General features: G+C 39.2%; 1 protein-coding gene across 1 annotated transcript in view; it reads left to right on the forward strand.

Moving 5' to 3' along the window:
* SELENOI (selenoprotein I) overlaps window positions 1-13,675 on the forward strand; it is a 55,513-nt gene that overhangs the window by 28,713 nt on the left and 13,125 nt on the right. Inside the window, exons 6-7 of the mRNA XM_012803732.2 lie at window positions 528-636; window positions 12,983-13,031. Coding sequence (XP_012659186.2) covers window positions 528-636; window positions 12,983-13,031 — 158 coding nt within the window. The remainder of the gene's footprint in view (window positions 1-527; window positions 637-12,982; window positions 13,032-13,675) is intronic.

Here is a 13,675-nt window from a genome sequence, read left to right on the forward strand (position 1 = left end):
TTTTTATCTCATGGTACACTTGAACCTATAGTTAAACTTCCATGCACATTTAAATTATATTGCTTAAAAAAAGAGTAAAAAATGGTGGCGCCTGTGGCTCAAGGAGTAGAGCGCCGGCCCCATATACCAGGGGTGGTGGGTTCAGGCCCAGCCCTGGCCAAAACCACAAAAATAAATAAATAAATAAATAAAGTAAAAAAAAAATATATATATACTTGCTGTGCTTTGAGCTTGTTTTGAAAATAATTGAATTAATGGTTTTGAAAATTTTTTGTGGTACAACTGAGATTCTCTCATGGTATACCAGTTGAAAATCTCATGGTCTAGAAGTTTAGTTATTTTATAGCATTGTTGGCTAAGGAAACATTTTTAAAGGTAAGGAGACTTGCCACATACCAAATTTAAGCATACTTCTTGCTTTTACTAAAACTGTTTGATTAGACTTAATGCTGCATAAAGAATTGTTGACTCTTGATCTTTCCAGCTATTAATGCTACTGTATTCTTTTGTCTGCCTTTTCCTTTTAGACCATTTCTTTTGTCTACATAGTGACTGCGGTTGTGGGAGTTGAGGCCTGGTATGAACCTTTCCTGTTTAATTTCTTATATAGAGACCTATTCACTGCAATGATTATTGGTAAGAAGTTCCATGTTGAAGCCTGTTTTAACCATCACTTTGTTATCAAAAGTCAACCCCTAACCCTTGGCAACCTCTGGCAAGCAGAACAATCCTACGTGATTTCAACCTAATTTTGTCTTTTTGTTCTGCACCAAGCTGATTTCTAATCAGAGGGAAATACCAAAATAGATCACACAAGCCTGATAAAGTAACTATTGAGATTAATCTAGACTAGATGGGAGGACATTTGGTATAAATTTCATATTTATCTCAAAGTTGGAGATTATTAGTATGCGTGAAGTAGAATAGATGAAATAGAGATTATTTTATAGTATATCTACTCTAAAATTAAGTGTATTTCTCTGGATACCTTCCTTCTTATCTCACCGATAGTAGTTAGAGGTTTTTGCTAGTGGTAATATTTCCCTTTGATTTTAGCCAAAGACTACTTGGTAGTCTTCCAAGTACAGGAGAGCATTACTGGTATGGAAGGAGGCAAAGAAGAAATTGAATCTGGGTGGCTATTTTGGGGCACAAGGAATGGCACTAAGTACCTTTGGAGAAGTAAAAAGCCATACTGCTGGACTATGTCCTGCGCTCTGTTCCCTTGTCTAAAAACAACCCTATCTCTTTCTATTGGTGAACCTTGGTAATGGAATGAGAATCAGGTAAGACTTAGAAACTGTTCAGAAGAAGAGTGGTTAGGGTCTTTTTCTGTGGCTTTGAACTGCACATGTTTTAGGAGCTCCTTATAACCTACTAAATGTTCCTATTATGGTACCTGTTTATTTACCTTGAAAGGACTCTCTTCTCTTCTCTTCTCTTCCTCTTCCTCTTCCTCTTCCTTTTTTGTAGAGACAAAAGAGTCTCACTTTATTGCCCTTGGTAGAGTGTTGTGGCAGCGCACAGCTTACAGCAACCTCCAACTCCTGGGCTAGGGCGATTCTCTTGCCTGAGCCTCCCAAGTAGTTGGGACTACAGGTGCCTGCCACAATGCCTGGCTATGTTTTTTTGGTTTCAGTTTGGCCAGGGTTGGGTTTGAAACCACCTACCCTCAGTACATGGGGCTGGTGCCCTACCCACTGAGCCACAGGTGCCGCTCAGGGCTATATTTCTTTACTGCCATGTAGTGAATCTTTTCATTTAAGCAGCTTGTCCCATGGCAGGTTTGCTGCATTTGTCTTAAACTTAAATGTTAATTTTTTGTGTTGTTGAAACAGTCTCAAGCTATTGCCCTAGGTAGAGTTCCATTGCGGCACAGCTCACAGAGCTTAAGCGATTTTCTTGCCTTAGCCTCCCAAGTATCTGGGACTACAGGCACCCACCACAATGCCTGGCTATTTTTTTTTAAGAGACAGAGTCTCGGCTCGGCGCCGGTGGCTCAAGCGGCTAAGGCGCCAGCCACATACACCTAAGGTGGCGGGTTCGAATCCCCAGCCCCGGCCCGCCAAACAACAATGACGGCTGCAACCAAAAAATGGCCAGGCGTTGTGGCGGGCGCCTGTAGTCCCAGCTACTTGGGAGGCTGAGGCAGGAGACTCGCTTGAGCCCAGGAGTTGGAGGTTGCTGTGAGCGTGATGCCATGGCACTCTACCCAGGGGGATAGCTTGAGGCTCCGTCTCAAAAAAAAAAAAAAAAAAAAAAGAGACAGAGTCTCAGTTTGTTGCCCTTGGTAGAGTGCCATGAGTGTCACAGCTCACAGCAACCTCCAGCTCTTGGGCTTAGGTAATTCTCTTGCCTCAGCCTCCCTAGTAGCTGGGACCACAGGTGCCCGCCACAATGCCTGGCTATTTTTTGTTGCAGTTTGGCTGGGGCCGGGTTTGAACCCACCACCCTCGATATATGGGGTCAGCGCCCTACTCACTGAGCCACAGGCTCTGCCCATGCCTGGCTATTTTTTGGTTGTAGCTGTCATTGTTGTTTGGCAGGCCTGGCCTGTATTTGAACCTGCCAGCTCCCGTGTATGTGGCTGGCACCCTAGCTGCTGAGCTGTAGGTGCTGAGCCCTTAAGTATTAAATTTAAAGTTAACATAAATACATAATTTTCTTTATACTTTATAAATTTTTTTTTTTTTTGAGACAGAGTCTCAAAAAATATGTCTCCCTTGTGCTGTGGTGTCACAGCTCACAGCAACCTCAAACTCTTGGGCTTAAGCGATTCTCTTGCCTCAGACTACCAAGTAGCTGGGACTACAGGTACCTGCCACAGTGCCTGGCTATTTTTTTGTTGCAGTTATCATTGTTGTTTAGCAGGCCCTGGCTGGGTTTGAACCTGCCAGCCTTAGTGTATGTGGTAGACGCCCTTCCCACTGAGGTACAAGGTGCCGCCTATAATTTATAAATGTATCTAAATTATTCCTTCTGAAAGAAAATGAAAACCTGTGTTTCTATACAAATACATCAACTTTCTTGGTACTAAATTTGAGCAGATACAAATGAATAAAAGGATAAAAGGAGCTTAAGCACTAAGAGGTGGAGAACTTGTGGCCTTGGGGCCACATGTAGCCTTCTGGATCCTTGAGCACAGCCTTTAGACTGAAGCTGAATTTAAATTTTTCACAGACTACATCCTTTTTTTTTTGGGGGGAGGGGGAACAGAGTCTTAATATGTCATCCTCGGTAGAGTGCTGTGGTATCACAGCTCATAGCAACCCCAAACTCTTGGGCTTGAAAGATTCTCTTGACTCAGCCTCCGAAGTGGCTGGGACTACAGGTGCCCACCACAATGCCTGGCCATTTTTCTGTTGCAATTGTCATTGTTGTTTTAGCAGGCCTGGGCCGGGTTTGAACCTGCCAGCTTTGGTGCATGTGGCTGGTGCCGTAATCACTGTGCTACAGGCACCAAGCCAGACCACATCCTTTTAATAAAGGGGTTCTGTGAAGTTTGTATTGAGTTGAGGAGCGAGAGTTGGGGATCTGGAGGCCCACTGTGGCCTTGAGGCTGGAGGTTCCCCAGCCTTAAGTGAGGAGAAGGATAATACAAGGTTAGTAGTCGGTAGAGTGGCTTCTGTTTGCCATTATGTAGGGTTGTCCTCTTTGGGTACAGCAGATAGGCTGCCAAGCTGGAAAGCAGGATTCTCCCTCCTTTTTCCTTTTTATTGTGAAAAAAAAAAAAAATGAACATCTGTATTCTTTATACTGTTTCTACTTTTATAATAAATCCCTGTCTACCATTACCCAGCTTCAATAGTTTTCAGTACCTTTGCCAATCTTGCCTAAAATGCACCACTACACTCTAACCCCTTGGTTATCTTATGATATATAGTTTGTTACACTTACAAACATATTTGTCATTTCTGCTATACTTCATTCCTTTCTGTATATCTGAATTAAAATATGGTGTTCATTCCCAGAAGTTTGAAGAACTTCCTCTAATGTTTTTTGTAGTGCAGATCTGATAGCAATACATTCTGTTTTTTTATGTGAAAATGTATTGATTTTGCCTTAATTGTTTTCTTTCATCATTTTGAACATATCAGTCGAATGTCCTCTGCTATCCGTTGTTTCTAAGTCAGCTCATATATCATTGTCATGCTTTATATTTCTCTTGTTTTGAGATTCTCTGTTTGTCTTCGGCTTTCAGAAGTTTGACTATGATGTGACTAGGTATGATTTTCTTTGTGTTTGTCCTTCTTGGTATTTATTGAGCTTGTTGAATCTGTTGTATATGTAAGTAAATATTTCTGACTTAATGTCAGAAATTATCTGCCAGTTTATTTCTTCAGGTGTTTTTTGGCCTTTTTTATTTCTAGGACTGCATTTACGTGAATGTTATATGTGTTTGATTGGCATTTATTATCTTACAAGTAATTTTCTGAGGCTTTATTAAGTTTTCTTTAATCTTTTTTCCCAATTTTGGTAGGAGATCATTTCTGCTCATCTATCTGTTTTTTTTTTTTTTTTCTTTTGAGACAAGAGTCTCAAGCTGTCGCCCTGGGTAGAGTGCTGTAGCATCACAGCTCACAGCAACCTCAAACTCTTGGGCCTAAGCGATTCTTTCCTCAGCCTCCCAAGTAGCTGGGACTACAGGTGCCCATCACAATGCCCAGCTATTTTTTTTGTTGTAGTTGTCATTATTTTAGCTGGCCTGGGCTGGGTTTGAATCCACCAGCCTGGGTATATGTGGCCGGTGCCCTACCCACTGAGCTTTGGGTGCTGCCTCATCTATCTTTAAGTTCATTTCTTTTTCTTCTGCCATCTCCCATCTGCTGTTCGGCCCATCTTGTTACTGAAAGTTCAGTGCTTGTCCCGAAGGCTGAATCAGTGAGAATGAAGAACAAGGACAAGTGGTTTGAGGAAAAGGAAAGAGAAGTTTATTAATTTTCTGGCAAAGGAGGGTGGTAGATTAGTGTCTTAAAAGACTGCCAATTCTGTCTTTAGGTAGAAAAACAGGACTTTTTAAAAGGGCTTTTTTCAGCAGTTGGGCTCAGGTCTAATTGAAGACCTGATGACACAAGGTTAGTAGAAGGTAGAGTGGCTTCTGTTTGCCATTATGAAGTGTCACATGTTATGGCTTGGGGCTATTGTTTACTTTGTCTCCTGTGATGACAATCTTGTGACTCTTGCACAATTTTATTGAGCCATCTCCAGGGATTTAAGATACTAGAAAATAAATAGCAAAGAATATTTTTCTGCCCCTGTGATTACTGGCCTGGGGAAAGGAATGCAGGTTTTCATTTCCAAAGGAGCAGTAGTATGGGGGTTTAAAGAGACAACTCTTAAAACCTTGACTTGCTGCCTTGGTGCCATTGCTCATTGTTAGGGCACTGGCCACATACACCAGGGCTGGCAGGTTTGAAACTGACCCTTGGCCTGCTACACAATAATAGTGACAACTACAACAAAAAATAGCCAGGCATTGTTGTGGGCCCCTGTAGTCCCAGCTACTTGGGAGGCTGAGGCAAGAGAATAGCTTAAGTCCAAGAGTTTGAGGTAGCCATAGCACTCTACCAAGGGCAACAAAGTGAGACTCTGTCTCAAAAAACAAAACAAAACAAAAACCTTGAGTTGCCCTTTTTCAGACCTTTATCTCTTTAAGTTATTGTACTTTTCACCTCTAGAATTTCCATGTGTTTCTTTTTATACTTTCCATTTCTCTGTTGAGATTCTATCTGTTCATTCATTATTGGCATATTTTCTTTTAGTTCTTTGTTTTGTTTTTTTCCTTTTAGTTCTTTGAACATTTAAAATAGCTGTTTTAAGTTCCGTCTGCCAAGTTTACCATCTGGGTCCACTTACAGTCGGTTTCTATTGACTGCTTTTCCCCCAATTTCTTTACATATGTAGCACTTTTTTGGTGAAAGTTAAACTGGACTTAGGTAGGTAATATATGTAGAGACTTTGGAATCTACTCTGTTCTTAGGATCTGTGGGTTTTTTGTTCTAATATACATTTAATTTAGTTGAGTGAGCAGTCTGTCCCCTTGTGGAATATAGTAGTCAAATGTCTCTGTTTAGTTATTTTTAGTTTTCACCTGCTGTTATCTTAGCCTGGTCTCTGGGGAGTCCCATTTCTGTCTATATAGCAGTGATTTTCAACTGGTGTGCTGTTACAAGATCTTAGGTGTGCCAAGAAAATTTTTAAAAATCATTAATCAAAGTATTTTTGAAAGAGGTTCAAAGCACAGTAAGTGTACATATCAAAATTAAAACCTCTTTAAATTGATTATACAGGTATATCATTGTTATAATAAATATTTTATTATGATAAACACTGGCTTATTTCTAAAGTGGATGGGGTATAGCCTTGAAAATACATCAGATTTGTGTGAAGTGAGCTTTTCTGCAGTGTATAATATTAAAAACAAAATTGACCACAGCTAGAATCCTTGGAAGAAGATTTAAGAGTATGCCTGTCCAAAATTCAACCTTGCCAAGAAGATATTCTAAAAAAAAGTCAAGCTTGGATATCCTATTAAATGTTAAATTGTAATAAAAATATATAAATAAGTTTTTTAAAGATTTTAATTGTTGTCTTTTTATTACAAATGATAATTGTTTTTTTTTTAGACTTGGTGCATTTTTATGTTAATAAATCAAAAAATTTTTTTTGCTCTTTTTTGGATCAACATAATTTAACTGTGCTGTGGAAGTTTAACTATAGGTTCATGTGTGCCATGAGATAAAAAAGATTGAAAAAGCCCTGCTATATAGTTTAGTGGTCAGCCAAAGATTTGGGCAAAATTGATAATTGAGATTTTGGTGCTTGCCTTTCTATGGTTTCCTTGCTTTTAGGGTTTCTCCATCCTGAATCTTTAGCTGCTCTATTAGCAACTGTTCTGCCTTCTGACACCTAAACACAATAAGGCTTCTGCCTCTTTCAGCCCTAGCTGAGTATGTATTGGAAACATGGTGAAAGATGTTAACAGTCCACAGACCTCACCAAGAGCACCCCGTCTTCTAAGCATCTCCTCTAATGTTCACCTTTTCCACCATGTTTTCTGAGGTCTCCTGTTTGCTAGTTTAATAGCTAGCCAGGAATTTGGGCAGAGTTTATACTCAAATTTTGGATTTCAACCCCTCTGCATCTTTCTCTCTCTCCTAAAATAGCTCCCTTTAAACTTCCAGTTCCCTTGATGCTCTAAATTCTATTATCTGCTTCCACAGCTGGCAAGGAAGGCTATGGCTTTCCACCATCTAGGACAGGATGGGCGGGGCAGGTATGAGGGTGAAGGGAAACTTCACCTTTCTCTGAAAGTTAACTGAACGATCAACTCATGATTCAGGTAGTAAGAAAAGTAAGAAAAAGAGGTTTATTTATCATGCTAACAGGGAGAATCACAAAGTGATTATCCTGTATCCCAGTGGTGTCCAGAAATTTTTATACCCTCCTTTTAGAGGGGAGGGGAAGATGAGGAATATAGGTAATTCTGTTTAGGGGCATAATTGTTTCTAGGGAGGATAAATGGATGTGAGAAACAGATTGACTTGTAAATGATTTTCTTTGCAAATCCAATTAACCCAAGAGACAGGTATTATATATAAAATGATTTAGTCTGCATTCTTGATCTTCTTGCAATATAGTGAGATAACAGGGAAATTTCTTTATGTTGATGGGTAACTTTCGTTTATGCAGATAGAGGGCAGGCCCCTATCAATGCCTGTTGATCACTAAGGGCCTTTAATTGAAAATGCTCTTTTTAAAAAATTAATTAATTTAGTTTTTGAGACAATGTCTCTGTTGCTCTTGGAGTGCTGTGGCATCATAGCTCATAGCAACCTCAAACTTCTGGGCTCTAGTGATCCTCTTGCATCAGCCTCCCAAGTAGTTAGAACTACAGGCACTTGGCTAGTTTTTTTATTTTTATTTTATTTTTTGAGACAGAATCTCACTATGTCACCCTTGGTAGAGTGCTCTGGCATCACAGCTCACGGCAACCTCAAACTCTTAGGCTCAAGCAATTCTCTTGCCTCAGCCTCCCAAGTAGCTGGGACTACAGGCACCTACCACAACACCTGGCTATTTTTTTGTTGTAGTTGTTGTCGTTATTTAGCAGGCCCTGGCCGGGTTTGAACCTGCCTGCCCTGGTGTATGTAGCAGGTGCTATAACCACTGAGCTATGGGCACCCAGCCAGGCTAGTTTTTTTACAGTCTCACTCTTGCTCAGGCTGGTCTTGAACTCCTGAGCTCAAGCAATCCATCTTTCCAGAGTGCTGGGATTATAGGTGTGAGCCTGGCTCAAAATACTCTTTATATCAAAGAGTCATATATTAGGGTAAAATTTTCTGAGCTCTACAACTTTGGGTAGGCAAGCCACAGAGTTGGAGTTTCCCAGTGTTTCAAATGTAATTTCTGCCTGCTTTTTTCTAGTGCCTTCAAGTAGTAATTTTATATATACACACACTTTTTTTTTTTTTTTTGAGACAGGCTCTTCCTCTGTCACCTGGACATCATGATAGCTCACTGCAATCTCAAACTCCTGGGCTCAAGCAGTCTTTCTGCTTCAGCTTCCTGAGTAGCTGTGACTGTAGGCAATTATCTAGGACTGCAGGTGTGTGTGCCAACATACCCAGCTAATTTTTCATTTTTTAAAATTATTTTTATTTTTTTTTTTAATTTTTCTATTTTTTTCTGGAGACAGGGTCTTGTTCTTGTTCTGGCATGCCTTAACTCCTTGCCTGAAGCAATCCTCCTGCCTTGGCCTCCCCAAATGCTAGAATTCCAGATGCGAACCACTGCCCCTGGCCTATCTGGGTTTTTTTTTGGGGGGGTGGGGACAGCCTCAAGCTGTCCCCCTATGTAGAGTACTGTGACATCACAGCTCACAGCAACCTCCAACTCCTGGGATCAAGTGAGTCTCCTGCCTCAGCCTCCTCAGTAGCTGGGATCACAGGTGCCCACCACAACGCCCGGCTATTTTTTTGGTTGCAGCCATCATTGTTGTTTGGCAGGCCCGGGCTGGATTCGAACATGCCACTTTAGGTGTATGTGGCTGGTGCCTTAGCCACTTGAGCCACAAGCACCGAGCCGCCTGTGTGGTTTTTAATAATAATTTGTGAGAGGAATTTCACTGCCTCTTTAGGCCATTGTAACTGGCATATTCCTCCCTAGGTTATTTTAAAGCAAATCTCAGACATCATTTTATTTCATCCATGAGTACTCCATTGTATATCTCTAAATGATAAGGGTTTCTCTTTATTTATTATTATTTTTTGAAACAGAGCCTCACTGTGTTGCCCTTGGTAGAGTGCCATGGCGTCACAGCTCACAGCAACCTCCAACTCCTGGGCTTAGGCGATTCTCTTGCCTCAGCCTCCCAAGTAGCTGCTACAGGCATTCACCACAATGCCTGGCTGTTTTTTTTTTTTTTTTTGTAGTTATCATTTGGCAGGCCTGGGCTGGGTTTGAACCCACCAGTCTCAGTGTATGTGACCAGCTACAGGTGCCAACCCAAGTATTTCTCTTTAAAAAAAACACAGTTACAATGCTATGCCACATTGTGTGGATCTACTTTTCCCAAAGTTTGTTGAACTAGTCCCCTCTTCCCCATTGGCAGACATTTGAGTTATTTCTAGTCTTTTACTGTTATAAAAATTGCTGCAGTGAATATTCTTATATACTTTTCATATTTTTGCCAGTGTATTATGGACAAGATCCCTATAAGTAGGATTGCTAGTACAGGGAAAATGTATGTAGTTTCTCTAAACATTCTCATATTCCCCTTCATATGGGTTGTGTGATTTTGTTTTTCCATAATCAGTATATGAAAGTGCTTGTTTACTTAAAATTTCACCAACATAGTATGTTGTCAGACTTTTGAACTTTTTGCCAATTTGATAGGTAAGAAATATCTGTCTAGTGCAATTTGAATTTTCTTATTACAAATAAAGTTTTCTAGTGTTGAGCTATTTTTATTTCTTTTTCTGTATACTTTACATTTCTCAAGCTCTTTTTTTCTGTAGAGTTGTTGGCCATTTCCTTTATTCTTAGAAACTCTTTATATATTAGTTATATTAAACCTTTATTTTGATAGAGATTATAATTTTCTCCCTATTGTACATCTTTTTAACTTTTCTTTTTTTTTCCTTTATTAAATGATAGCTGTGTACATTAATGCAAACATGGGGTACAGTGTAGTGTTTTCCTATACAGTTTGAAATATTTTCATCAAACTGGTTAACATAGACTTCGTGTCATTTACTTAGTTACTGTGTTGAAACATTTATACTCTAGTTCTAGAAAAATTCACTTGTGATCTTTTTAACTTTTCTTAAGGTACTTTTTTTCTTGGTGTTTAACTAAAGTTCTTGTTTAATAAATAAGCTGGAAATGAGAGGAACCAAAATATGTTTTATGACCACATTATCCTTGGATCATCTGTCATTCCACTTGATCCTTTTTAATGCTTTCTAACTCTGATTTTGGTATAGCTATGAAGTTACCTATATTATGAAGTCTGAGTCTTCAGTTATGGCAATATAGGTTGGCATATCCATAGAGTTTAATAGTTAAGTATTTAAAAATTAAGTACTCCTTGCAAATAGTATGTTAAGTACTATTTAGAGAAGAAAAAGATGCAGGCTGGGCTTGGTGGTTCATGCCTATAATCCCAGCACTTTGGGATTCTGAGGTAAAAGGATTGCTTGAGGCCAAGACAGCCTGGGCATCATAGCAAGACCCCATCTCTACAAAAATTATATTTTTATTTTTTTTAAAGATGGGGTCTTGCTCTGGCTCAGGCTGGTCTTGAACCTGTGAGCTCAGGCAGTCCACCCACCTCAGGGTCCCCAAAGTGCTGGGATTACAGGCACGAGCCACCATGCCTAGCCAAAGATTATTATTATTATTATTTACATATAAATGTGTTTATTAGGTTTCCTTTTTTGCCTTCACAAAATTAAAAAGGCATAAAATTTAATAATAATAACAATGTTTAAGATAAGGACTAGAAACAAAAACCTTGTAAAGAACGAATGAACATAGATACATTCAAAAAAGAAATCAGATGATTGGTGCATTGAAATATTAAGCAATAATAATAATGCAAAGAAAATAACATTCACTGTCAAGTAAGAAGAATATGTCTATTATAGAATGCTTTGACTCTGAGATTCAGTGCCAAAGTTTATTTTTTTAAAGGATTAGCTGGACATGGTGGCACATGCCTAGGGTCCTAAGTACTCAAGAGGTTGAGGTGGGAGTATCCCTTGAGCTCAGGAGTTTAAGGCTATAGTTTGCTCTGTTGCGCCACTGCACACCAGCCAGGGTGTCAGAGTGAGACTCTGTCTCAAAGAAGAGAGAAAGAAAGGATGTAGTTTTTATCTTTGGCAACCCATGTAGATCCCACGCTTTCTCCATGCTTACTCTACTTACGATGAAGCTATTTCAAGATTTTCTTAAACTAAAGTTATATTTGGTAACAATGTTTTTAGTAGTTTGTCTCAGCCTATTTCAAACACCTCAGAACAACAAATAAATTCTGAGTTAATTAATTTGGGCTTGATCCCCCCTCCAGTGCTTCCCAGCTTGACGTGGAATAGACTGTAAAAATTTCTGAGAACATCGAGGATAGGAACTTTGTGTTCTTCCTTTCCCTCTAATGTCTTCTAATTTGGGGAACTTTGATCTAGTCTTTTCTTCTATTTTTAGCCAAATGTCTTAGGAATTGGTTTGAAGGAATTTTTTTTACCTTTGATCCTTAAAGTTATAGCTGCTTTGACTTTCAAGCCAAGTAAAGTCAGTTACCAGGAGTCTGGAATAAACTAGAGTTGATTTGTTGCGTTACAACAAAACATCCAAATGAAGTGTCCAGAAAGTTGCCACATATATCACATTGGAATTTGAAAGACGTGATAAAATAAGAGAATTTTAAAGATGCAAGGCCCTCTAGAAGATCATTTAACTCATCCTCATTGTACATGTGGAATCTGAAGCTCAGAGAGGCTGTTGGATTTGCTCGAGCACGTAACTAGATATTAGAGTTAAATGCTGTAAACTTGTGGTTGAGCTCTAAGAGATTTTCTGAGGGAGAATGTAAGTGCAGTGGAAGGGTGTTCCCATATGCAGGAAGTAGAATTGCCAATAAAGGACACAAAATGAAATGGATGGATGGCTAGAGGAACTTTGGGGGGAATGGGACCATAGAGGCAAAGATAGGGAAGGATTATGGTTAGTGGATAGTCAACCACATTCTTTTACTTAGAAGTCAGGAATGAAAAAGCATTCTGAATCTGTTCATTAGGAAAGGTTGGTAAATTTTAAGAGTACAATTTAGCGAAATTGAAGGCAACAGAAGTGTCTGGCAAATGAGGACGTAAAGTGAGATAGTAGGCAGGGCAGCGGAATCAATGGTAGGGTTTCTTGGGAAGGCTATCCTTGTTTTGAGGTTTGAGGGGAAAGAATCAGTGTGCTTATGAGGGTAGGGAAGGGAGAAATTGAAAATGCCAGGGACGTAGAAATAAGTATAAATGGGAAGCAGCAGGATCTGTTAATTTGTCCCCCTTTTTACCTCACACTTCACAGTGCAACTTAATATATCTACCACCTACTGTTCCAAGTTTCTTAACACGTCATAACTCATTAAATTATCAAAACTCTGGGGTTGGGACTATTATCTCTATTTTATAAATGAGGAAACTAAGGCATCAAAAGCCTGACTTGCCTAAAGTCATACCAGCAGTTGGCGATACAACCAAAATTAAAGCCTACCCTGGCTCTTTGAGTCAATCCTCTGAATTACCAAATTGTACTGTTGCTCTAAAGCTGTTTAGAAATGTATTACATTTCATTATAGAAGTAAACTTGAACCTGAAAATTATTGAGCCTAAAAGCCTAAAAGTGTATTTTGCATGGCTTCAATTATATTTATATATAATAATCACTCTGGAGTAATAATTCATAATAATTTCAATGTTCTTCCCTTTAGGTTGTGCATTATGTGTGACTCTTCCAATGAGCTTATTGAACTTTTTCAGGTAAGGTTTTTTTTTGAATGGGCAGGAAATAGGAAAATTTTTAGTGATTGTTATTTAGCTGGATTTAAAGATCTATTTTCCTTCTGGAGTCAGGACATTTTGAAAAGGTCATGAAACCTGTGCTTTGAATCTAGAATGAGGTTAGTATAATTTCATGTATTAGTGATGGCTAATGTAATCATCTCAAACAGCCCAAAGCTACTAGCTCTTTTGTTACAGTTTTGGGCTCACCAGGCAGTCTTCCCTTTTGTTTCTCTTGTGAGTGAATGTATTCACCAGGAGGGATTCTATCCCTGTTGAATACTGATGCTTTTATACTCTGTTTTACAATTGATTATATCTTTAGGTTTAATTGACAAGATCGTAGAATACAGTTTCTGAATGTGTATAGCTTAGGACCAAACTGGACCTGCAGAGATTCTTCTCAAATAGCCCTTATAATAGAAAGAAGTTCCTGCCTGGGCTGAGAGGGGAGAAGGAAGTTGCATCCTTGTGGTTTACGCACTTTTCCACCTTTGCTCAGTGATGCAGAATTTACTTACTGTATCTGGAACATACTTTGCTGTTTATGTCCTCAGTAATTTTGCTCCCACTCTTTCCTCTGCTATTTTTTCTTCCAGTCAGAAAACTTTTTTTTTTTTTTG

Source organism: Otolemur garnettii, unplaced genomic scaffold, assembly GCF_000181295.1.
Source record: "Otolemur garnettii isolate 467f Iridium unplaced genomic scaffold, OtoGar3 scaffold00022, whole genome shotgun sequence".
Taxonomy (NCBI): Eukaryota; Metazoa; Chordata; class Mammalia; order Primates; family Galagidae; genus Otolemur; species Otolemur garnettii.